At 33.9% G+C, this 27,503-nt stretch overlaps 1 protein-coding gene across 3 annotated transcripts in view; it reads left to right on the top strand.

Annotated features, from left to right (window-relative positions):
* Positions 1–26,648, top strand: part of LOC118280624 (cardioacceleratory peptide receptor) — a 150,712-nt gene extending 124,064 nt beyond the window's left edge. For 2 of the 3 annotated variants that reach the window (XM_050701070.1, XM_050701069.1), the window contains 10 exons: positions 1,787–1,943; positions 6,259–6,394; positions 15,154–15,257; positions 18,680–18,773; positions 20,453–20,548; positions 21,577–21,780; positions 23,298–23,399; positions 24,485–24,665; positions 24,904–25,048; positions 25,398–26,648. In XM_050701070.1, the coding sequence (XP_050557027.1) occupies positions 1,791–1,943; positions 6,259–6,394; positions 15,154–15,257; positions 18,680–18,773; positions 20,453–20,548; positions 21,577–21,780; positions 23,298–23,399; positions 24,485–24,665; positions 24,904–25,048; positions 25,398–25,490 (1,308 nt within the window). In that variant the 5' untranslated portion in view covers positions 1,787–1,790 and the 3' untranslated portion in view covers positions 25,491–26,648. Of the gene's footprint in view, positions 1–1,786; positions 1,944–6,258; positions 6,395–15,153; positions 15,258–18,679; positions 18,774–20,452; positions 20,549–21,576; positions 21,781–23,297; positions 23,400–24,484; positions 24,666–24,863; positions 25,049–25,397 lie in introns of those variants that run through there. The other variant, XM_050701071.1, reaches the window with a different exon arrangement.
* Positions 26,649–27,503: the final 855 nt, after the last annotated feature.

The raw sequence follows: 27,503 nt of genomic DNA on the forward strand, positions 1-27,503 counted from the left end.
ATGCAACGAAAATAGGTTTCGTTAAAGGAAAACTTTAATTAAATTGTTGTGGCCTGTGCAAGCGGAGGCAGGAACGTAATCCTCTCATGTGGAAACTAAACGGAGAACGAAATGCTACCATAGTACCCACGTACTGGGTAGTAACTGGATTATTATTACATATGGTATGCAGAAATAGGCATGAAAGATAACCGGCGTTTTTATTTCAAAAGGGGGAATGTAATGACTTCTTCCGCTTTAGGTGAGGCGAGAGGGAGCGTCAGGCTCTTACTGACTAAAGACCACCCCGTTCTCACTCCTGTTTTTTGAGCCGGAGCCCCGGTAACCCGCTAGCTAGTTTGCAGATCGATTAATAAATAATGTTTGCGTTGTGTTTCGCTGTGAGAGTGAAGTTACCGGAGGCATGCTGTCCCCTATCCCATGCCTAACCTCCAAATCTCCCATTCCTCAAAATCCGTTACTTCCAAAAGCCGGCAAAGCACCTTGTTACTCTTGTGGTATAATAAAACGGGACTTAGTAACAGATGTCCATGGTGTATTATTTCTCAAAGAGGAAGTCATTATTTGATGGGATGTTATTATAGGTTCAACTTCCAAGTTGGGCAGAGTAATTAAGATTTCAAGTTTCGTTCAACAATTTAGTTTGACCTCGGTGTATTATAATAGATTGCACAGTATTTTAGCGGTAAGGAACCCATCGTGTTACTGGCTGCCGCGCAGAGACATCCTAGTGTAATGATCACTATTCTTTAGTAATGATTTTGTATCGAAAACAATGACTAAGGAATGGGTTAAGTAACCATTAAATGAATCTGAGTACGGCGGTAAGTGTCGGTTTTTAGCAAAAGGTTTGTATCTTATTACCATAAACTTGAAATAAAACTGAAAAATCCGAAAGAGATATCCCCTTCTTTTTTGGCTAGAAAATAGTATATACTTCTGCTTTCTCCACCAAATATAAAATGGTACATATTATGTAAGTAGATTAAGTACTTTTTCAGTGCCTAATATGGCCTATAGTTGCAACATATAACTGTATAAAATTGTAGACCACACTGTACACTATAGATGCATTAAAGTGATTTGATTTGGTATAACTTTAAAATCCCTACAATTTGGAACATGTTCGTTAGTCAAAATAGACCTGGTTATGCTCTAGCTAGTACAGCAACTCAGGCCTTTGTACGTATTAAACAAGGCATCACTAACGCTGACACGTGTTCGCCGGCAGCGTTACCTTTTGCCGGCACACCCTAACAATATAGGCAGGAAAAATCTGCGCTCCTGTATTGTGTGTCGGTATTCATTTCGGCGTAATTTTGCCGACAAGTGACGAGTGATATAGCAGGCTTTATGCAAAAGTTGTCGGTGTAATAATGATGTAACATTATAGTTTGATGTTGTCGTAATTGGTCAAACTACATTAAAATTTAAATTCTGTTATTATAGTTTAATATTGTTTAATAAGAGACACCACTGACAAACGGTGAACATCGTGAGAAAACTGGCTTATCCTTATGTATTGTGGTCTTAAAGAAAACAATATTACCACCCTTATTGATTGACTCAAGATGTTTAACTAATCTCGATCTGAAAATAACTAGTCATAAATCTTTTTTTCAGTAAATACGAAATTATATTACTTTTTTGTAATGCCTTCTGCTGCACATGTATCAGTTATAATGAATTTTGGTACCAATTAAGTACATGATAGATATGTAACGTTCATAAGGTGCGTAAAAATTTGTTTCATCGCTTACTTATTTTATATTTCTATTTGTTCCAGTATTATGGCATTAGACATCATGATCGAAGAACTGGAACAGCAGACGACGCCGCGGCCGGCATTCCTCACGACAGTGTTCACTCCTGATGATGACCACGGCCCCATCAAGAATGCCACCAACGCCACCACTGATCTAAACTATTACTACTTTTACGATGTAAGTGATATATTTATACTAACACGTAACACACATATACAGTCACAGAAGCACATATCGTCCACAGAAGCATAATACAAGTTCTACATATGTCAACCCAAATATTTAGTTGTATTATACTTCTGTGGACTAGTAATACTTGTGGTTTCATTTAAGTCATATGAATGATCTCCATACTGTATAATACGTATCCAAAAATTATTGTTTCGTAGTGTAATGTGCATGTGTTTTGTACAGTGTACACACAGACAAGCCCTTTGTCTTAATGTGCGTAAGCAGATACCTCGAAGCGCTATCTAGTAGAACATGAAAAGCAACTGAATTTTACCTTATCTTTCGATCCTTTAACACTTAGGTATGTAGACTACCAACATTAATCATTAGGTAATGACTAAATTAATTATTATATCGTCTTGCTTACGTAACTATTTGACGAGGAACTCACTACATTCAAGCCGTGCTAGAGACTCATATTCATGAACAGCCACGACACACGACGCACCGATTGTCGCGTTGCTACTCTGCTACGTAATAATTAATTTAGTACGTCTCACGAAAGTTATAATAAAATTAAGGTAATGTCTGCTTGACAACCCAAGTTATATAAATGTTAGGTGAAAAATTACCTTATATTCTAGTATCTACTGCATTCAGTAGGCTCTTACCTCACACCCATATCACAATGGATATCCAAATATGAATCATACAATGTATTCTCAATCACAACTCGTCACCTGGCCATTATCTGAATAATTATTATCTACAGCTTATCAAATTTGTTAATACTTGTTAATGCTGTGGATTAAATGGCATTTATACTTAGCACAGGTTCATTGACTTCTATAAACTTTAATGTTGACTTTCATAGAACTTTGTTAGTAAATTCAGTCAACACATGTTTTTATGGTATAAGCCGGTAAACGAGCAGACGGAGCACCTAATGGTAAGCAATCGCCGCCGCCCATGGACATCCGAAATGGATTGGGAAGGGGATGTAATTGGACCCTTTGGTAATCATACTAACACAACCAAACAAGACGCAAGCGTTTTTTCACGTCAGTTTTCTGTGAGGCCGCCTCCGGTCGAGTCGGCCTATTCGTGCTGAAGCATGGCTCTCCCACACATTAAATAGTTGCAAACAAGCATACACACTTTTGAATTATTATAATACAGGATAATAAACTTTACGAATAAGTTATTTCTATGTTTACTGTAAATACGCCTCTGCATTTACCTTAAGGGCATATCAGAGAAGTTACATAATATTCAACACTTAATAATATGCATATTTTCCTTCGCTACATGATTTATGCTAAACGATGCTTTAATCATATGAAAACAAAGTCTAATTTCATTATTATTATATTAAGCATACTGATGGTACTAACATAGCAAAGTTCGAAAACAACATTAAGAATATTTGGAATACATAATTATATTATTATATCTATCTATTCTTGTCTGTCTTTTCAAAATTTTGCTCAGTTCTTAAGTATTTACAGAATATGAGAGGGTTCGGAGTCGTAACGTGTCACTTTGAAACTTATTCCTTTTGTTTAAAGTTGCTAAAGTTGTTAATTAACTGTAGTATCTAACTTTGTAAAGTATAATTGAATAATTAGCAATCGACTGTCGCGCAACGTGTAACGGGTCTAGGTGTGATGTGTATTGTGAACTTGTAAATTGTAAACGCATCCACAATATAGGAGAAAATCCTAGTGTGGGGCAACGTTTAAAAAAATAATAAAAAATGGGCTTAATGGGCGTATTGTGATCAAGATTAAGAGTGTGTACCAAATATCAGATCAATCGGACGTCAGGAAGGGGCTTAAATTCCAATTACTAAATATCTAAAGAAACTATTTTGCAAGTGAACTCATACGATTTTTTTTAAGCAGGGAAAATAATCCAATGACTTCTCCCGCCCTGGGCGACGAAGGAGTGTCAGACTTTTACTGACTAAAAACCACCCCGTTCCTACTCCTGCTTTTTGAGCCGGAGCCCCGATAAACCCGCTAGGTAGTCCGCAGCTCCAGAAAACTCATACGATATAGTAGTAAATTGATAAAAATATATATCAAATCTCCACCCACAGCATTTTTGTTGGATTACATGTGTTATATCGTGAAAGGTTTTAATCATCTAATGGATATTTCGGGGAGAGCGTCATAGAATGTCGAGGGCTTGCGATAGTGTTATCAGACGACGATACTTCGGGCTTTTAACAGTAGGTAGTACGGACGTAACTTAATAATTTTGATACAATATTTTAGTGCTATTTTTAGGATCGCTTTTCCTGGATACTTATGTCCCTTTTTCCTGGATTTTGCATGTGATACTGATATCTATATCAGTATGCATATAATAAAACTGTAGGGTATTTATTTTTTAATATTACAAAAAGTCAGTTCGTTGTCACAATCATATAACACTCCCTACGCATATTACTAGATAGCTACTTCCGCGCGGTTTCACCCGCTCTGCTTGGCTTCTATTGGTCATAGCGTGATGTTTTATAGCCTATAACCTTCCTCGATAAATGCACTACTCAACAAAAAAAGAATTATTCAAATCGGACCAGTAGTTCCGGAGATTAGCGCGTTCAAACAAACAAACAAACAATCAAACAAACTCTTCAGCTTTATAATATTAGTATAGATAGACACTGAACCCAAAAATATTATTGAAAAAATGTTTGTCTGTGTGTTATTTAAACTATTTCTAGCCTCGGAAACGCCGGCAAAGCAGTTGACAGAAATTTGTCTATGCTATTAACGCACCAGCGTTCAAACGATTATATAGTTTGTAAGGTCATTTTTCGGTGGTTGAAATGTTGAAATTCTTATTTATCCTTTAGAAATAATAAATCTTTATGAACCTTAGGAAACGATACTTCAAATCAAAAATTGCTAAGCATAAAGTAAAAACGTACACAACTATATAGTATACTAAAACTACACAATAACTACAGTCAGTAAAACATTAATTCACTTTAAAAAAAAATCTGTTTCTCGAAAGTCTTACCCGCTCATTCGGGATGAGCAGCTTTCAGTTTGATCCGGATTTCCCAGCCAGCTAAAGTCTACCCAATGTCGAACTCACTTCAAAATGAAAATCTATCTTAGTATGCACAATGAAAAGTTGTAGGAACAGTTAAAGTGAGACTAAAGGAGAATTCTTTTATGAATGTATTAAAAATATGTAGTTTATGTTACGTAAATATGTGGTAATAATAATTCTTATACAGATTATAAAACTTAATAAATTTAAGTTTTACTCAAAGTTAGAATAATATCTTCTATAATATAAAAAAAATAGTTAAATGTGTTGTTAAACGCAAAAAAAAAATCGCTAAATGTGTTGCTAAATCTCGGGAACAACTGAACTGATTTCGCTACTTCTTTTTTTTTGTTGTATTTTTGTTAGAGGAAGGTTCATATGTATGTAAGAAAAAATAACAAATATGCGCAGAGAAAGTCACGATACAACATCAACGAGGTTCACTAGTTAATCTAATTAATACAATATTTTTAAGAACAGAAAACAAACTTTAATAATTTTACTATATCTTTCTTTGCATGCAAAGTACTGGCTAAAAAGAACTCTTCACTAAATGTGAATTAATTTTGGAACCGAAGTTGAAACTCAATGATTAATGGAAGCTTACTCTATTTAAAGCAGACAGTTTCGAATAGAATTAATTTCTTATTACGAAGCGATGATGGAAGATAGAACGAATGCTTAACACAAATTATTTGTTGAAAAAATTAAATTAACTGAAATGTTGGAATGTTAGGGAAAATTTTGTAGAAAAAAATCTGTTGGAAATAAGATTAGACTTGTTGACGAGACGTCTAGATTTTAAATAGGAATATTGGTAAATAGGCCAGACGTTATATTGTTGTAAACATCTATCTACACTTGGGAGAAAAGAAACGGAGACACTAGTTTATTTCATTTTAAATAACCTTAAATAATTGAATTATACTTTTATGAGACATACTAAAATTGAATATTATGTTATTCTTGTAACTGTTTGACAAGGAACTCGACAAGTTTCAAGCCATGCTAGCTCATATTTACGGCAGCATTTCATGCCGAGGAATAATTAACACTCAAAAATATATTAAAAAAATCGTATTACAACAACATTTTATTATATAAGTTTATGATATAAGTTATTCTATCTTGTTATTTCTTCAGACATCATACACAACGTTGTATAAATTGTGTTTTACATCTAGTCCACACAAAACTCACACTTAACCTTATGAGAACAAGATTCACAATAACTTATCCATTCTTTATCTTCCAGTCGGTCCAGTTCACGGTGATGTGGGTGCTGTTCGTCGCTATAGTGGTGCTGAACGCCTCTGTGATCGCCGCCTTACTCTGCACGAATGCAAGGAAAAGTCGCATGAACTTCTTTATCATGCAACTCGCTATCGCCGGTAAGTGTACTTACATCTTCTTTGGAGTTTAGACGTTTTATGTTGTTTGCTTTTTTATATTTTTCTTTAGAATTAAAGTGAGTAGTAATGGTAAGAGTAAAATTCACCTACTTAGCTTACTTAGCTATTGTAATCAATTCTACATTTGCCATTTTCAAACGTAGAGGTAAATATCAACATATACCAACTTAATTAATTATCATGTTATCGGCCTAACTGTTTGAATTCGGGTTCGATTCCCACACGGTGCAAATTTTTATGTGATCCATAAATTGTTGTGTCGGTGTGGGTGTCATATGAACTTGTATGTTTGTAAACGCACTTACAACACAGGAAAAACCCTAATATAAAACAATGTATAAAAAAATTACATTGTGAATTCCGGTATAATTTTGCCTTTTGAAAAAGTGGTTTTTCAACTCAGAAGTTACCTTTTGAGTGCCTCTTTAACAAATAATAGACTTGGATTAAATCCGAACAACAATCTAAGAACAGTCAACTTCACATCACTGGAGTTGAAAAGTTCGTGAACCAGAGTTAAAGTACCGGTGACCTTAAGACTCTGTTAATTTTAAATAGCTTCCTGGAAGGATTTAAGTAGTTGAATTCGTTTGGGGTTCACAATCCGTTTGGTTAATTATTTAACAGAAATAGGTTAACTTAAATGTAATAAGGTAGGTCTGAACAGTTAATCAATTCAAAATGTATTTTGCGTGAATTGATTTTCTGTCGCTATGGACATGTCTGATTAAAGAATTTTAGCATTTGAATTAATTATTATGATTTTCAGGCTCGTTTTGCGTAATTTAAATAATTGCCTCTCCTAAATTTTAAGGAAACCTTTTAAAGGTTTGTGCAAAAGCCCATCAATGTTCTATAACTGAAGTAAAATATCATTGTAATTGAATTAATTTAACGATATTTTTAACATACTTCAAAAAAGAAGGTTCTCTGTATGACTGTACTCAATATGTATCTCGCGTTTTGTTGAACCAATTCTGATGCAATTTTCAGCATATTATAATTTTTAGACTAACGAACAAAGATTTAGGTATATTACCCAACTTAAAAAATGGAAGTTCGCACTTTAATACGGGTTTTTAGTTTATGGCTTTTGATGTCGGTTTTTTTAAACGTAGTTTTATATTGACTTGTTCCATTAATTTCTTATTTATATGCTCTTCTGACTTCTGTACATGACATACGATAGCGGACTTAATTAATGTTTACATAAGCCACTTCATAGCTTCTCCCACATCAAATCCATGACCCTTAATAACATCAAAACCACAATTACGAATACTCATCTCAACACAACCAATACCAAAAGTATTACCAAACTATTTATTTATTCTGCTCATCAAATGTCTACTAAAGATGAGGTTTCTTCGTGCTCTTGTTTGTAAACCACTCGTATTTAGTTCTAGACTTAGTAATAGCAACAATAGAATTCTTAATTGATTGGCAACGGTACTATTGTTTGCTGAATGGAAGATAGAGCTATTTGTTTATTTGCTAAGAAAAGGTAAGATGATATTCTGTTGAGAGATGACAAAGGACTGTTTACTCTGAAACTAAGGACTTATGTATGGATTTAGCGTGTACATAGTTATGTACAAAGAAATTTGGCGTGTAGTGACAGCAAAGTAGGATTAAATAAGAGAATTAATTTACTGGTTAGGTCAAGGCGAAGTCACTAAGAAACAAGTTATATCAATTTGAAGAAGAGCTTAATATATTAACATACAATAATTAACGCGTAAACGAGAAGAGAAATATCACGACTTTTTTAATTACATTCAGAATTAGGAACGCGAACGTTTCTGCGTAGGTGACTCCTCTAGTGTCGTGGGTTTTCATGGAACTCATGGGAGGCGCTGATCGTTTATCATTAGATATTCCGTCTGCTAGATTGCCTTCTGTCCCATAAATAATGCAATCTAGACTTTATGGGCTTCGATAAAAGTCTACTTGCGTGTTTATATAGATATATTAAAATTAACAAATAAAAGCAGAACAATTTATTAAAAACTAAGCTACTTAATGCAATTTAAATGGGACCGTTGACTTTAAAGTAACAATTAAGAAACTATTAATATTTGTTTAATAGACAACTAAATATTCGGTTTGCTACGCAAAATATTTGGAGTCAATTATTCTAGGAATCTTCTATTATAATGCCTCATTGAGTTCAACCTTGTTGGATGAGAAGGTACAATCGGACACACTATTTGGTATGCAGATAAGAAATAAAGGAAGACCGACTCAGTATAGAGATTGTAACTATTATCATCAATAGTCAAAGCCTGTGAGAATTCACTATAGGACTGGGAGCCTGAAAAGGCTATTTGAGGGGGAAAATCATTCCCCGGCAGGCATCGGCCCTACTGAGCCCTATCTTTGATGGTCTGATGGCTCTTTGAGGCTAGGGCCTGGTTCTGGTCAGGTCATAATTTTCACGCTTGGCAAGTAAATTGGAGGTCACAGTTTACTAGAGAACGCTGCTGTCGGGTCTCTGTTGAATATGAAACCACTTAAACGACTCTTACGATGGCCGCGGTAAGAGTAGGAGTAGTGCCAATACATTTTACTCTCTAACGATGTACGTATTAACAAACGCGACCATTGTTGGTAGGCTCAGTAGTCGTCATGTCTCTACACGCAATCAATCTTTATTTTCTTGCCTGCATACTAAATAAGTTGGCCGACTGTACTACTCTCACAGCGAAAGTAAATTCAGTAATAAAAATGCCAGTTAAGGCCGTTAAAGCAACTTATTGCTTTAGCTTTCTAGGTTTTATTTTCATAGGTTTAGGGTCTAGGTTTCCCGAATCTTTTATTTATGCTATGCGGAATTTGTACTAAGCCAGGACTCAGGATCCTTAACTCAAATGGTGTTGATAAGATTTCTGTAGTAAAGTGGTTGTTTTGTAACGCTATGAGTGATTTTAGTTACTACTCGTATAGCATTGGTTGTTGTTTAAAAGTAATTATTTAGTGTGTCAAAATGCGAATTACCCAGTTATATACATTTCTTTCGGTACAAAAGATAATTAATAAAATAATTCATAAAATCTTGCACCTAAACTTGGGTACTTCCGATATTATGCGGTCAAGAGGTCTTGTGCTTAATGTATTATTTCTTGTTTCTAACATAAAACTGACGGCATTCAAATGTTAAAGTATACTGTTTTTTTCTACCTCTTTGTTTGTTGTTGAAGCGAAAGATTCAAGTTCTAGACTTAGCTTTGAAAGTAGTCTAATTATTATTCCTTTGCCAAGAATAAGTCAGAACACAAAAAACATTGCCTAACAGTAAATTGGGTAGATTCGTGATTCAAATGTAGGAATAAGGGAAATTCTTAAATCTAATTCCCTGGCTAAAGCCACAAAACATTTAACTGAACTAAATCATAATATTTTTTAGGTATTGTAGTAACTAATTTGCTTATAATGGTGATAACAGAAATAATTTTGTTTATTTTTATACTTAGCTGCAACTGTATGGCAGCAGAGAAAACATGATTTTTGACATAGGTTTGATGTAGTTAGGTTGGTTTATTAAGTCTAAGAATTGTTTTGAAAAGTATAAGACATTTTCTTTGAAAAGTATTAGATAATTAAAAACTTGATTTTAAATTCAGGTAACATTAGAACATTACTACAAAACAAACACGACTTCTACTATTTCATCAGTTTAACCACTGCCTGAAACTATATAAATATTACATATTAGTATTTGAAATTAATCTATTTCATGTAGCTTCAGGGATGTTTCATTTAAGTAGATAGGTCCACAAAGAATTTATTTTACTAAAAACCCGTAGTCAAAGGCTACAATATGAGTTTTTTTTTTATTAATATTGTGACCCATTTTCCGTTAGGTTTAGGTTAGTTGAGCGATTATATTTTTTCTGCATATTATTATAGGGTACATTATTTGTTTAGCAATTTTCTCCGTGTTATGAATAATTTGTAATATGTTTGAGGATAATAAAATAGTGACTTAGTTTCTATATTATAAAAATAACAATGTATTCTTGTAATTTTCCGTGGATATGAGAATGTCTTCGTAGAATTTATATTAATTTGTGGATTCGTGTCTGGTCTCTTCTGAGAAGGGTTGAGATATTCATATAATAATGTGTAGGCACTTGCTTCTATATGTGTATGCTTCTACATCTATAATTTATAGTTCCATGTTATAACATGGTCTTCTTAAAAACTAAGATAATGTAATAAATCCTTTAGAAGCTTTGGAGCTTGAGTAGATGTCATAATGAGATTGTGCACTGTGAAAAATATAAGGCCCTATACAATGATATTATAACTAAAAAGGTGCAGATAGGTTATAAGCGCCTAGAAACAGGCAGCAAATACAATTTTTGGTAGTCAAAGTCAAATCATTTATTCCAATTAAACCACAAATACTTGGATACATTTGAAACATCAACAAATTGGGTTGGCACAGTAGGTTTGACATCACATTAAAACATGCTGCTCCACTGCACTTATACTTACAATAAACTACGATCCCATTAACCCCACTTACGGCGTATGGGGTAAAAAGTGATGATACCAAACTTTTTGCCGGACAAATGAGGCGAGTTACAAAAAATGCGATCCCCTTCACATAAATCGCGTAAAGGAGGGTTAATCTCAACTTAAAATCAAACCTCACTCTTGTTTTGGTGAGGTTTCTGTCGGATATAAGGCTTACTGTACATTGCAGTTCTCTGAGGATCTTTGCGATAGTTACTTCCCTTTATACGTAGTTATAGCATTAGCTTGATCTGATGGGAAAAGTGGAGTCATGTCTGATTGGAGGAAAACATGTTAACGATTTTGTTTTTCGAAATATTCATGTTACTGGAATCTTATTATTATTACCTAATCAAATAAATTCCACGAACTCAGGTGATCGGTGAATAAATTGATCATCACGTATTCTCAAAATATATTAATATACCAAAATATATTTCGTGGATATATTTTGGTGACGTCACAGAAATAGTTATATATTTCTGTATATTATAGCTAGGTGTGTGGTCACTCGAAGATTTGTATTGAAAATATGTGATAATATGTTTTGCTATACTTTGTGTGACGGCTTTAATTTATTCATTTGATCTCCAAATAGGAAGTTAAAAAATATTCTTCTAAACCGTACGTTATATCATGCGTTAACCTATATGTTGTGTGTACAGTTTGGCAAAACAGGCTCCCCTTCGCCTTATCTCCTTACCTACTACAATAAGATCAATATTTTACAACACCAGGGCACAAAAGGATCACCCTTTTGGGATGCATGCTTGCAATTTTTCTCTTAGAAAATATCTACTTCGCTATGCAAACACCTTTACTATTCAGTGACTTGACAAATTTATGTTGTGTGCGCTTTACGGTGACATCGCCCGGTTTTTCGGCGTGTTTGTGCCAAAACGTACTCTCGAATTAGGAAGTTGTTTGACGCCGAAATTCACAGATTTTCTAATTAAAATATTAGCAGCTGAGTGTATCTCGTTTCATTTAGAAATTTAATGTAAAATTCGTGTCGGTGAGACACTTATACTTCAAAACCGTCTAAGTAGGTATTTCTAAATGGAATTATATATTTTTTAAATCAGTGTAAAGTCAGTATTATGGTTTCTGTAGTATTTTAATTATAAATCATACTGTGTATCACTTATTTCTGATTTCTTCTCCATCTGTGGATTGTCTGTTAATACCTCGTAACCTGTGAACAAAACCTACAATGAAACATGGTATGTAGTACACAATTTCTTTTTACATATGTAGCAACAAAACACTTATCTTCGCTTCATACTAATGTATCCAAAAACATAACAAAACATAAATCACATTGAAAGTTTAATTATATTTCTATTTTTAAAACCATAATCTGTCCTTCATCACTAACGAAGTATGAAAAAATCTTTAAAGTAATCCTACAAATTTCCGCGTTCTTCTATTTCCAACACATTACAGATAGTTCACCAGTTCTGTTATAAAAATGAAGTAACCGACATGTATCTAAACACATCACTATGTTTACAAAGTATACAAACCGACATACTTACATTTTCAACCCAGAAAATATATATTCCACCATTTTGAGCTTTATTTCGTAAGCCATTTGGTTTATGGTTGTGTTTGTGGGCTGCATTTTAAGTTGGTTGTGTAAGTAAAGATTCATGATAGCCAGTCAGTGCATATGATTGTGTATAATAAAAGCGGTCATCTGGTCAAATTAAAGTCGTTCTCGTTTCAAAATCTTCGAATTGGTATCCACGGAAAGTGTGTAAGTGTGTGTGTATTTAAGGTGTTCTAAAATTATCTGCCAAGGGTTTAAATGGAGGTAGTGTTGTGTTTGAAGATTACAATAGTAAAGAAATTTCGTACCCCGGACTAGCTAATTCAATTTGACAACCTAAAGCAATTAAATAAACATTCATTCTACTCTGCATAAAGTGGTTCACAAATACGCACTATGCGCATTGCTATCAATTGTTTTCATTAACGAAGCGACAGAGACAGAGACGGTAAAATAGATAGTTCTTTCATAACAAACTGATACGTCGATTTTTGTATGAAAAATAAACACTACCTCCCATTAAAGCCGTGGCAGATAATTTTAGAACACGTTATATGTATAAAGTAACCTTATTTTTGCAGTAGCTTCATTAAATGATCATTAATATGAATTTTATGTCACTTTGCTGCGTAAACAATAACAATTTAAAATCTCTTCAGAATATTTGACCACTATTCAAAAATCAACTCAGTCAAAAACAATAATCAACATCATTCATTATTATATTAATAAACATTATAGATAACATCAATAATATATGACACAGGATTTACTAGTACAGAATCAACTAAAGGTACTTTAAACTGACTATATTAGGATTTCAATGAGACATTAACTTAATGGTAGAATTCAATCACAGCTAGCTATTTAAAATAACTGCAGTACTTATGGCGACACATCAAACTATACAAAACCAGTATAAACTGACCGTCAAATCTGTGAAAAGATCATACAAAGCGAGCTCATGATAAACTGGTGTCTTGTCTACGTTGTCAACAAGTCTTCAAGTCTTTAAATTGATTCGACATGATCTGCATACTAAATAGTATTTTTGTGATCCTTAATCTAAATGCTGGTGAGAAGATGCATACAGATGATCTTAACGTTAAAGATAAACATCGTCAAAGGCGTTTAAAAGAGCCATTTGCACGCTAACTGAGTTGTAATGTGATTTAGAAAAATCGTTAATTTAATTTAAAGAAAAAAATATGGTCAAGACTTCTTTAGAATTTTTGCAGTCTTAAATATGACTGCGTGTATATGAAGTTTGTGTGATCCACATATTGTTTTTTCGGGTTTGTGAGTCATGTGTATGTGAACTTGTATGTTTGTAAACGCACCCACGACATAGGAAAAATACCTAGTGCGGGGCAACGTTTTTTTAAACAAAAATATATCCGATTAAGTCTCAGAGCTAATCATAAACAAGTCAAAAAAAGGGCATGAGAATGAAATGAAGAAAACACTATCTATATAAATTCCATACACTTATATTCTGTGTTTAGTCATGAACTACAGACCCATAATTAAACCTAACGCCCTATTCCAATCTTCTTGAGCCACTCACCCTACAATACATTCAGGAGTAGCCATATAAGAAAAAGAAAAAACAAATAAAACGGTTCTCTCACCAAGGTGTTATCAGGATTCGCACTCACTTCCCTTGTTCAAACGACTTGGGGAAGTGCATAAATGCTTTGGGGTCTCGATAACATGTATGGGAAAATATTAGGGGGTACGAGGTGAACCCTTGTTCCCATAACGACTTCTTGTATTACACACACATATACAGCGTGTAACAAAATACCCATATACATCAAGAAGCACTGAAGAATACAGGTTGAATAGAATCTGTCACAGCACTAACAGGGGTCACATCGTTCTAATTTCGAAACATTTCTTATGTAAATATGAGTACCTATAATATAATATAAATTCTTCATGAAAAATATAAAACTAATTTTGATGTTCGGTTTCTGGAATTTTATATTGGAAAAATTCATAACTTCGTTCCATCAAAACATGAGTTAAAAAAACCTTCCCGTATCGTTTGTTATGTTATCTAGAAACCGTGCACTTGATATGTATACTCCCTTTTTGTTACACCGTGTATATGTATATAGGATCATAAGTACATATGCTTCCATCAGAATCTCTCTTCAAAAGTGGAGTTTTTACGACCCAATGTTCTTCAACGTTTATGTTAATGGAATCGGTAAAAAAAACTTAATGATTAATAAAATTTCTTTTATGTAATTTATGATATGAATTTATTAAAAGTTGGAAGCTACAGTCGTAAAAGGTTTCCTTGATGGCGGAAAAGATATTTTCTTGGATATAAAAGAAGAGAAAACATAGGTTGTAATAAACTTTATAATAATCATCTGAAACTACAGTTTCTTTAATAGTTCTTTATTCAATTTTATTGCTTTAATAGAGATAATATTTTTTTTAAATCCGTTATTACATACCTTCAAAATTCCTTGATTCCTTGAATTTCATCACTCTATCACATTCTGTGTTATTTTTCTATCGAACCAGAAACCTATCTACAATTAGTAAACAGAATTGCGTCTGTTCCATTAACAATTCAATAATGATATCAATTATTTTTTCTTCAATAGTGTACCTATATTTAACCTAATTATTTTTATTTTATTTCTAGATCTCTTCGTTGGCCTAATCTACGTGTTCCCAGATATAATACAGAAGATAACTATAGCGTGGCTGGCGGGAGAGTTTATGTGCAAAACTGTGAAATTCCTACAGGTGAGTTACTAATTATAAATGTAAATATTATTTTTATATTCAGAAACTAAATTCTTTTGCACGAAAGAAAATCAAGTGGGTTTTAGATCAGATGTTTTAGTGTTTGCTCAAATTAATCACTTAACTATGAAATAAGTTCAAACAACACTGGAAATGTGCCCGGTATATGGCAATAGACTCACCACCTATTACATGCGACTTACTAAATTGTGAAATGTGGGTGTACATTGGCATTGTGTGCCATAACGTGCACCTCTGCCTACCCTTTCGGAGATTAAAAGCGTGACGTTATAATAAAAGTTCAAACAATTTTTAAATTTTGATAAAATTAGAATAACAGACAGGAGGCTAAAAAGTTTCAATTAATCCATAAACTAACGGTACTTTATAAATGGGATGAGACGAAGTTTTTAAGTAAAGTCCACTAATTTAGATCCAACTGGCTATGGCATAAGGAATATCCCAAGTTCAGATAAGACATTTAGTTCACCTGCGACCAGCAAACTGAACCCATCTGAAAACATTTCTTCCCTGTCAGAATTTTAATAGAAAAAGACGTATATTTTCGAACAAATATTCTAATCACGTTTGTAGAAAAACTTCAAGAATTTCGGATAACTTAGTGGATGATAGCGATTGATTCACACTCGTACACTAAAGTTGCAAAAAGTTAAATAAATAAATAGCAAAAAAAGTTAAATAAATAGATAACACTATTTAATATAATATAAGTATAAGAGACAAGGAAGTAATTAACTAAAAGTAATTAATTTGGTTTATAATTTAACAGGAATTATTTCCAATCTTGTTATTGAGTAGGAAGCGTAGTGGATAAAATTAAAAGTTAATTAATATGAGTTCCATGAAAGAAAACCGATCAAAAGCAAATTTTAACATTAGAAATTTTGTATAACCTAAACAGTACGATCAAACTTACAAGAACATGAATAAAATGCAGTAACAACATCAGCTAGCTTTTTTTTTTTTTTTTTTTTTTTTTTTGAGGGGGGAAAATCATCCAATGACTTCTCCCGCCTTGGGTGAGGCGGGAGGGAGTGTCAGACTCTTACTGACTAAAAACCACCCCGTTCCTTCTCCTGCTTTGAGCCGGAGCCCCGGTAACCTTTTACGTTGTCCGCAGCTCCGGATCAGGCATCAGCCCTACTGGGCCCCATCTGTGGTGGTCTGGCGCGCGGAACGCGACGCGCCGTACGGGTCTGGTTCTGGTCGGGCGGCGAGCTACCCTTGCTCGCCGTCCGCAGACCCGCACTTACGGTGGCCGGAGATCGTCACGCGATCCCCGACGCCCGGAGTGTCTTCTACGGCGGCTGGGGCGTGAGGAGGATCGTTCCCTCACGCGCTCCGCCTCCTCCTTAGCTAGCATGACTGCTTGCAGAAGGAGGAGACGGCGTCCCATTCCCTCTCGCTCCGAATCATGGTCTGAACCAAAGCCGGACGCGAGAGGTCACCGTCGCCGATCACATCCCTAAGGACACGGCGGTGCTCAGCCCATGCAGGGCACACCGCTACTGTATGCTCCACCGTGTCCTCCGGGTGATCCACGCAATAAACAGTACGATCAAACTTACAAGAACATGAATAAAATGCAGTAACAAACATCAGCTAGCTACAATGTAGTTCTTAAAAAAGTTAATTCAGTGCCAATACAAACAAAAAATATTTAAATCTGCGCGAGCGGTCTGGTAACCGAAACAATAAATAAACAAATGTATCAACGCGCATCTGTTGTAGTTTCTGAAGAAGAATTCAATATGAATGTACCGAGAAGTCTAAACAACATAATAATTAAGTCACAAGAAATAATAGTAACAGATGGTGAAGAACGAAATCTAAATAATGAAGAAATGTCTGTTTCTAGACTAGTAGAAATAGTAAGAGTTTTGAGAGTAGATGGTAGGACTGAGTAGTGGAAAAGTAAATGGAGTGAACTAAGAAGTACCGTCTGATGATACCATAATAGGAAAAGATATGTATTACGCTAGAGAATGCCACTAAGGATAAAGAGACGATACGGACAAAATTACAATTTTCCACAAACAATATTAAAGGTCTGTCATGGATGGCTATACAGAAAACTAACACTAAGATGAGCTAGATAAGAAACAAACTAAAAGTGGAAACTTTTGATGAATAAAAGTTCATTCGTTGAGAGCCTATTGAATTCGAGATAAAATTACAAATAACTCTAGAGCACTGTAATGTTAAAACTTAAAGATTAACAAGTAACATTACATAGTAACAGTAACATTATTTGTAAACAAAAGTACTTTAATGTCAAAAACATTATCAATAAAATTTTACACACGAAGTATTCTCCACAATAATTTAAAAAGGCATTTTATTAAGAGCTTATCATCCCAAAACAGACAGCGAGACGGACCGGATTACCACATTATTCATACCTGTCGAGACTTCATTAGAGAATAATAAAAAAACGTGAAGAACCAAAACAATATTTGCTTTAGAAAACGAATTTCCAATCTTATTTGGTAATTTTCTACCCATTATCGCGAAGAAAACTGTAATACCATCTTGATATCTTCATTCATGAGAATAAAATTAAAATTAATTGCAAAAATTGCGAAGAAACTATAAAATATTTGAAAGTTTTGCTGAAGAAAACTCCAAGTTTGGTTATAGAGATAATTTTATGAGTGCACTAGTTCTCAACTTTAATTAGGGTTCGGTAAATTAAGTCGAGGAGCTTAGTACTAATGTTTTTAAGTTAGAAAATGTTTTTAGATAACGATGTTCTCTGTAATGATAATTTTGATGTCTCATTTAATTGGTAGGTCGTTTATTTAGTTTGTATCATAATTTATTATATTATATCTATTAAGTTAAAAATGTCGTGGTGACTCGGAGGTTAAGAAGCTCGCTTCTTATGGATGAGAGTGCGGGTTCGAAACCTACCAGTGACAAGTACCAATGTGACGACACCACTGATAAACGGTGAAGGAAAACATCGTGAGGACTTAAAGAAACCTGGGCTTATAATTTCTAATAATAAGATTCAAAGAAATAAAATTTTAAGGAAATCGCCAACCCGCATTGAGCAACCGTGGTGATTAATGCTCAAACCTTCTCCATGTCAGAATAGGTCTTTTGTCAGCAGTGGCCACTTATAGGCTGTTGATGTGTGTATGTGTATTAAGTTATAAAACGTGTTACCGCTAATAGCTTTATCACATTTTTTGTTTATTACAGAATTTGATAATTCATTTTCAGTGTTGCTTGTGTTCAATTGAGCGTGACTTACTAGGTATAACACTAAATTTAGGTATCAAACTTCAGGACCTTTATTGTTCAATTTTGTTTAGGAATTAGCGTCACTAAAGGACTTACCGGTGAACAGATTACTTGGATGATGATTAATTATATTTTGTTTTATTTCTTTCCAGGCTGTGGTGATGTACGCATCAACGTACGTCCTGGTAGCGCTGAGCATAGATCGGTGTGACGCCATCACAAATCCCATGAACTTCTCTGGAAGTTGTAAGTACTCATAACATTATATCTGTTGTTCTCCCAGGGGTAGATATATTTCCGGCCACCATAACTGCGGGTCTGCGGACGGTGAGCAAGGGTAGCTCGCCGCCCGACCAGCACCAAACCTGTGCGTACGGCGCGTCGCGTTCCACGTTTACGTAGCGTAGCCATCAGACCACCACAGATGGGGCCCAGAAAAGCTGATGCCTGATCCGGAGCTGCGGACTACCTAGCGGGTTACCGTGGCTTCGGCTCGAAAAGCAGGTGTAGGAACGGAGTGGTTTTTAGTCAGTAAGAGTCTGACACTCCATCTCGCTGCGCCTGAGAGAAGTCATTGGATGATATTCCCCAGTCAAAAAAATGTCATGCTATCGGTTGTTTTTTTTTCTAAATGGGACAAGCCCGCCACAACTTTGGCCAACACCGCTGCAACTCCTGATAGCCAGGATCTACAGTAGATACAACCATTGAATACACCGGAACATTAAGGTCCGGCGCTTCCCAGAGACTAAACTGTCTTGGATCCCGCAACGAAATAAATCAGAACAATTAGATTTCGGTGAAAATAATCATATTCATAATGGAATATTTATGTAACGAGACACTTCACAATATTGCCATTTAATTGAGTACGGTAATACTCTGAACTTGTTTATGATTCAGAAAAGTAATAAGAAACTTAGTGTCAAGAGTAATAAAATAGCTTTATGTAAGTACTAAAATTAGGACAAGTCATGTTTAAAAAGTTGAATTGAGATGTTAAAAGAATGAACACGTTTTATTGACTATAAAAATTAAACACTGAATTTTGTTTTACGAAAGCTTAAAGCGAAAAAATATTGCGACATATTCTTTAGATTATAACAATTATGTGTTTATATTTAAAAGCATTATTGTTATGTTTTCTTGTTATTTTTCTATTGATTCTTTAAGGTCTTGGATAATGGTCTTATGAAAAGGTTTCAGACGGTTTAATTGGATTGAACTTTGCCCTATAGTTAAATGTAGACACTAATGATTAGATTCTAATAATTTAAGAATACAATTAGATTTTGGTGAAAATAATGTTCATAATGGAATATTTGTGTAACAAGACACTTCACAATATTGCCACTTAATTGAGTAATATTCTGAACTTGTTTATGATTCAGAAAAGTAATAAGAAACTTAGTGTCAAGAGTAATAAAATAGCTTTATGTAAGTACTAAAATTAGGACAAGTCATGTTTAAAAAGTTGAATTGAGATGTTAAATAAAAGAATGAACATTATGAACTATAAAAATTAAACACTGAATTTTGTTTTACGAAAGCTTAAAGCGAAAAATAATGCGACATATTCTTTAGGTTATAGCAATTATGTGTTTATATTTAAAAGCATTATTGTTATTATTTTTCTATTGATTCTTTAAGGTCTTGGATAATGGTCTGATGAAAAGGTTTCAGACGGTTTAATTGGATTGAACTTTGCCCTATAGTTAAATGTAGACACTAATGATTAGATTCTAATAATTGAAGAATACTACAAGGTTCACAAATATTAAAAGAAAACTTAAATATTCTACATTTATTAAGAGTTATCTTCATCTCTTAAACTCACATTTTTCGTTTTTATCCAGTTATATACTTTATAGCTTTTGAGTGGTATACTTTATAGATATAAAAAATGTTGTATTATTGGCTTCCAGGGAACCGAGCGAGGGCTCTCATCGTGTCAGCGTGGCTAATCAGCATCGTGTTCTCTATACCACTTCTCATACTCTACGAGGTGAAAGAAGTTCAAGGTGAGTCTCATTTTATATATGGAAAGTAAAAACAACGAATCTTTGAACTACTTTTTCTGCCTGTAAAATATTTTAGGATTAGTACTTAAGATTTTCAGTTGTCTTTTTTGTTAACTTGTCCATGTACCGTTTAGCGCCTGTTTCACCATCTTCATAGGAGTAGTCGATAAACTTATATAACAACTAACTCATACAAAAAACGTTCTTAATTCAAATTTATCTAGGACATAGCGATTATACAGCGATTATACTTTGAAACAGACCTTAAATGTGATGTTTTTAGAAAGAGATTTCCTAATGTGATCATTTCTCAAACTGTATCTAGTGACCGTAATAGGAGTTTTATTTTGAACTCTGTGCACTTTCCTAGATCTAACGTTTGTACAATAAGCCTTACACTTAATTGACGTAAACAAAATTTTTAACCAAAGTCAAGAAATTCCCACTCCCTAAGTGTCGCCTCATTTAATTCGTCGTTCAAATTGATGCCGTCTCCCACAGCATTAAATTTACCCGACAATCCGACAAATCAAACCGAAATAGGACGACCGTATTTTTTTCAGTTCAACCACAGAAATGAAGGAAGGGCTCAAAGCAGTATGGTTAATGAAAAAATGTTCTACTTTCAAATGTTGACCTACTTCCGTATCGAGTAACGACTTAAAATCGAATTGACTTTTAGAGATGTCAATTCGATTGAATTTGGAACCCCTTATTCCACATTAGCTGCACGAATTGTTTTTTTCACCTAGTTACCTTTGGTCTCTCGCTTTTGTTGACATCGAGTGGAATTCGAACACGTGTACACCTTAGTTACTCACGTTATATGACATTATAAATATTGTGACTGCTGAAATTATGTCAAAACGTGACAGTTTTCATTGAACTACATTACATATGAAGCAATGTTTAAAGTATCTCTACAAGTCGAAATTACTTAAAGTTTAAATGAAATTCTTAACCATAGGTAAAGTTGAATTGATTTAACGATTTTTGAGAGTCTAACAGATTTTTTCTTCATCTTCTAGGTCAGATGCAATGCTGGATAGACCTAGGAACACCTAGAAGATGGCAGATCTGGATGTCTCTGATATCCATCATGATCTTCGTGTTGCCAGCGTTGACGATAGCGGCCTGTTACGCTGTGATAGTCCTCACTATATGGACGAAGAGTAAAGCAGTCGTCATGAGTCCGCCTATTAATTCTAGAAGAACCAAGACTATGAGGAATGGTGAGTGTACAAATGTTTAAAGATTATTATTTCATACTAGCTGATCTAGCAAACATAGAACCGCCTAAAAAAATCGCAGTTTTATAAACCTTCCCTATGCCTCTAGCCAAATGTATCTTTAGCGTTGGTCGACAGAGAAAGTAGAAAACTCAATGTATGGGGATGACACTGACAAGTGTCGAAATTTATGTCAATCCTGTACAATTTAGTTTTCTATTCTACAAGTAGACATGCGCTAAATGCCATTTGGCTAAAGGTTTTATAAACCTTCCCTGGACTTTATAAACAAATTACGATCAAAATTAGCGAAATCAGTCCAGCCCTGTTCAAGTTTTAGTGAGACTAACGAACGGCAATAGATTTTGTTTTTTGGATGAGCAGATACTATAAGATTCCTAATCGTATTTAGAGCCTATTGCTCTAAATACAATTAGACGAATCTCTGGGACAGAATATGAGTCTTAGCCAAATTACAAGCCATCTTAGTATACGACAAGCTGTCCTCATTCTCTGAAAGATAAATTAACGATTGTTTGGCTCTTATACATATTCTAAATGGACACTTGCAAAAAGATTTACACTTGTACTTCTATAAAAAAAAAACCTAAAAAAGATTTACATCACTGATATTTATATAAAAAATCAATTTCGCAAAAACAAAAGGAGTACACCAAACCCATTAACATTTTCAATACAAAAAGAAATCTATAAACACGCACTTCGGTCGTAAATCAAACAACACCACATTTCCACGATTATAACCTTCTAAACCGCTTACCGACTTCACGGATGAACTTGAAACATTATTTTTACATCGCCCTTTTATAAACCAGAAGTGTTTATAGACAAACAACTAAAACCACACAATAAAATCGAAATACCACTTAATCCTAGAAAATGTAACAAGAAACAGATGAAGATGTTAGTAAATTCTTTAAATAGAATAGGGATTAACAGTACAATGAAATTTAGTTTTTTTAACGTGGCCCCATACTAGCAATATCTTTTGTGTTGTGAGTGCGTTTACATACATACAAAACATGGATACACTTAGACCTAGAACCATCGTTTTTGGATGACATAAAAAATCAGTCCGTGCAGGAATTAAAACTGCGACACATTGCTCATCATCCAATAGACATGAATCCAATGATTATGAAATTTAAAAATCTATTTAGTCCGTCAGCTAGGTAATGAAAAAATATTAGACACGTATTTTTTTATTTTGTCATATACTTAAGATTACAATACTTAGATAAAACGAATCAAAGTTTAAAATTGAGAGCAAATAATGTCACTTCTCCATATAAAATGTATCTTGAAGTGAGATCACGCGACTTTCAAATCAATATACCTTCGAAAGTACTTATTTCCGTAAGAAAATAAAAAATACGTGGCTAATATTTTAAAATAATCTACAAGACGGACATTAAAATAAAAATTATTCATCCACCCTATTGCCCAGCCACTGCATTAACTGTGCAATCAGAATTTAATGTAATATTTCAACTTTCCAGGTCAGGTGGAAAGCGACCCGGATTCAAGGCGAGCCAGTTCTAGAGGACTAATTCCTAGAGCGAAGATCAAAAGTGTCAAGATGACATTCGTTATTGTTTTCGGTGGGTATATTTAGATTGTCTGATGTATTTTTGTTCGTCGCTTCTTTGATCGTTTGTGGATCAGTTCTGACACGCTGGTGGCCGAGTTATTCTATTTTAGTTAATGTTTCAAATGTATTTTATGAGCTTGTAATTAGTTTTGTTGGAGCAAAGACTTGATAAAAGTATGGTTCGTTTTCATTAGACTCTTTAAAACATTTATTTAGGGATATCTTCCATGGATGTTTTAGGTTATTTTTAAATCTTTACTCTAAATGCTCGAAAGGCATATAAAAACTTTCAGTGGGTAAATATGACTCTGTTACTGTTTCTTAAACTCAATAGTCACTTTCACCCATACCAAAACTGATAGATCTAACTTCAACTTTGCAAAATAAATAACCTAACCAGATATTTTCTTTACCAAAAGTTTAATTATAACCTAAAACAAACAATAGCAATTTTCAACCCTCATGATTAAATAATTAGGTCCTCATTTGTATTCGGATAAGTTTATTACCAACTCATTAATATTTAATCAGGCTGGCAATCGGAGCGTAAAAAGTTCACATTGACTGTTCACTGAATCATTTCGCGATAATGAAACAACTTTAGTGTAAACTGTTTAATTTACATGAAAAAGTATCTATTTACCATATTAATTAGCTCCAGCGCTCTAGGTCATAAGAGATATTATTTGTTTTCGGAATTTGGTTTCGAACTATGTAAACATTTTAAAATGTTTGGTTTAGTTTGTAATCGCAAAAAAGAATCTGGATTGGTTCGATTTTTAAATTAGCCAAACCTACTATTTTCATTACTAAAATATGCTCATTGTGTCTTCTGTTATTGTAGTCTTTTGCTCGTTTTTTATGCGAATTGGCATTGTGTGTATACCCAAGAGGAAAAATAATTAATAAAATAATGATGTAAACTAATGTTAGACTGACCTGTAAAAAATAATTTTTATCGCTTTATTTCATTTATTTCTTCTTTGTCTACGGAAATGACGCCTTTTACCATTGAAGGGGTAGGCAGAGATGCACATTACGGCTAATTGGAACAAACAATTTGACTTCAATTAATTTACTACTCTTCCTCCACAGTGTTCGTGCTATGCTGGTCTCCATACATCGTGTTCGATCTCCTACAAGTGTACGACCACATACCGCCGACGCAGAACAACTTGGCTATAGCTACCCTCATCCAGAGCCTGGCTCCATTGAACTCAGCAGCCAACCCCTTAATATGCTGCATGTTCTCCCCTCACATTTATACTAGCCTCAGGTAAATATTATCCTTATAACTACATTAACTGTAATGGTTAAGGCCACACATACAATATTTTAGTTTATTTATTTATTTTTTAAACACATACTCATTATATTTTATATATGTATGTATATTTATTTATTGTATCAACAACAACACTAATCATAATACTCAGTTATTACTCACTACATACAAATTCATACTCAATTTCAGACGAGTAGCACCGTACAAGTGGGTATAACTTTATTTGCAGACGGGTTCCGCCTTACAAGTGGTTGTGGTGCGGTCGACGACGCAAGCGACATGCTCGGGGTACAGTCCGCTCAAGATCCGACTCGACAGCCAACTCTGATCTGCTAAGTTCCACTCACGCGAGAAGGTCACATTCTGTCGCTACGGTAAATATTAATGATTTAAGTATTTTAAAGAAAAAAAAAAACATGTCCCATTTGGGTGCCAATAACATTATTGGCGCCCAAAAGGGACTCAATCTAAAAGTGTAGGTTCAAGGTGGATTAATCGAGTAATTTAGTATGGTCGTTTTATAGGTCAGTAGACTCATATTTTGGACGTCAATAAAATTCAAACATCGCACTAAAAACCGTTAATGTATGGGATTAGACAAAATTATTAATCAGTTATTTTTAATTTGTTTTCTCCTCAAATGTCAAATCGACAACACACGTATGTTGTTAGTAGAGCCTTCAATAGATTCCTTATAATAGAGTACTAATTTCTACTTTTCAGATACTAAACCGAGGCCGAAGCAGTAGTGTGACGCGGGCACCAGCGGACACGCGCCGCACTCAGCTGTTGGTGCTGGTGTCGTCCCGCGACTGACAGCGAGCCGTGCACGAGCCCGCCAGAGACGTCATGCTCTAGCGCCAGTGCATGGCGTGTGCACGGTCACACGCCGCTAGTGTGTACAGGGGCAATTTTTAAACACCCTGTATCATAACTAGCTACTACCCAAGAGGTAAATGACCTCTGGTGGTCCGTTCATTATAAAAGGCATTTTAAATCGTGTACTTCCTCGGTAATTCTTATATTCAAATTGTATAAAGTATTTGTAGGTAAAGAATGTGATCTTTTTGTATTTTCTTGGCCTTAATCTATTGGTCGGTGGACGAGTTAGGGCATGATTTCAATCAAAAAGTGATCTTAAGTACACAAGAAATAGAGCAGATTTTTAAATAAAAAACAAACACAAATTTAAATATGAGCAGCATTTTGTAGAACAGTTTCAAGTCTAGTCATGCATCGTTTAACTTATTTATTTTTGTGATGTAAGGAAAGATCAAAGCATTTATTTACATAATTTCATTTATGTTAGTTTTTAAATTAAGATTTAAGTGCAGGTTTTTATATGCTAAAATTGTCACAGAAATATGAAAAAAATACAGCAATACTCTCATTGAACCTTAAAGAAATATAAAAAAAATTAATATAAATACATATTTACAACGAATTTGTCAAAATTATTCAACATTCATTGAAACATCAAAACAAAAATTCCAAATTTTTCCAAAAAAGTTATAAACAAATTCTTAAATGGATTGTTCTAGAAAATAAAATTAATTTAAATGTATATTGGAACGATAAATAATATAAGTGAAGAAAAGAAATGCCAAATTCTAATCGAATAGTCGTTAAATTATTGTGAAAAATATTCTTAAAAAAGAATGAAAATGTAAGTTAATGGAACTGAAAATATGAAACTATTATAATTAGCTATTATTAAATTTTAATATATATAAAAAATATGTAATTTTAAGTATGATTAGTACCCGTTTAAATAAGTATTAAATATCGAGATTTGTAATATAAAATTCAGTCATTTTAATATAGGTATTGTAATCATGTAAAATTGTAAAGAGGCTTATATCAAATCGCGTAGTTATATGTACAATTATTTTTGTACTGTGAATAATTATACTATTGTAAAGAAATATTATCTTAAACTGTATTAGAGAAGCTATTAAATGTTGTATCAGTGAACATTTTTGGTTTTATTTACAATTCGATATATTTTAAAGTTTCCTTACGTATACATTATATTAGCCTGTTATAATATTTTAATCCTAAAATATAAAGCATACACATAGTTCAATTTCCTGCTCTATTCTAGTATAAGAGCCACTACTAACGCCATCTCTGATATGGCGCTTGCACTAAGATGACTGACCTACGCAATGAATTTGCTCTGTTGAACATCGTTGTTGTTCATTGTTCAAGATTCAAAAACATGTATCGCGACTACAAACAGCAATTATATTTCTAAAAATAATCCTTCATCCGTATTTTTTTATAAACAATTAAATGATTATTCACGTTTGGTTTATTTTAATCGAAAACACTAAAATGAAAACTAAGCTGTGGACAAAAGTTTCGCCTACCATTTTAGTGTAAATTTAAATAATTGTATAGGAAAGGTATTTATAATTGAGTAATACGAAATATAATTACCTATTTTAGAGAAAGAACCAACAATTCAGTTAACTTTGAAGATTTAACACTTATTACTAAACACTTATTGCCCAAAGCTGCGGATTGCCTAGCGGGTTACCGGGGCTCCGGCTCGAAAAGCAGGAGTAGGAACGGGGTGGTTTTTAGTCAGCAAGAGTCTGATACTCCCTCTCGCCACGCCTAAAGCGGGAGAAGTAATAGGATGATTCCCCCCCACCCCCTCAAAAAATAACTTATTACCAACAAAACCAACAATAAACTTTGAGCCAACTATATATTATTATTCCACTCTTGAGCAAAATGTCATAAAACCACGATTCAATTTTTAAGCTCAGCTATGTTATCGTAAAAATATAACCTTAAAAAGCCGGCTAAGCCTTCACATGT

This window comes from Spodoptera frugiperda, chromosome 20 (assembly GCF_023101765.2).
Source record: "Spodoptera frugiperda isolate SF20-4 chromosome 20, AGI-APGP_CSIRO_Sfru_2.0, whole genome shotgun sequence".
Lineage (NCBI taxonomy): Eukaryota > Metazoa > Arthropoda > Insecta > Lepidoptera > Noctuidae > Spodoptera > Spodoptera frugiperda.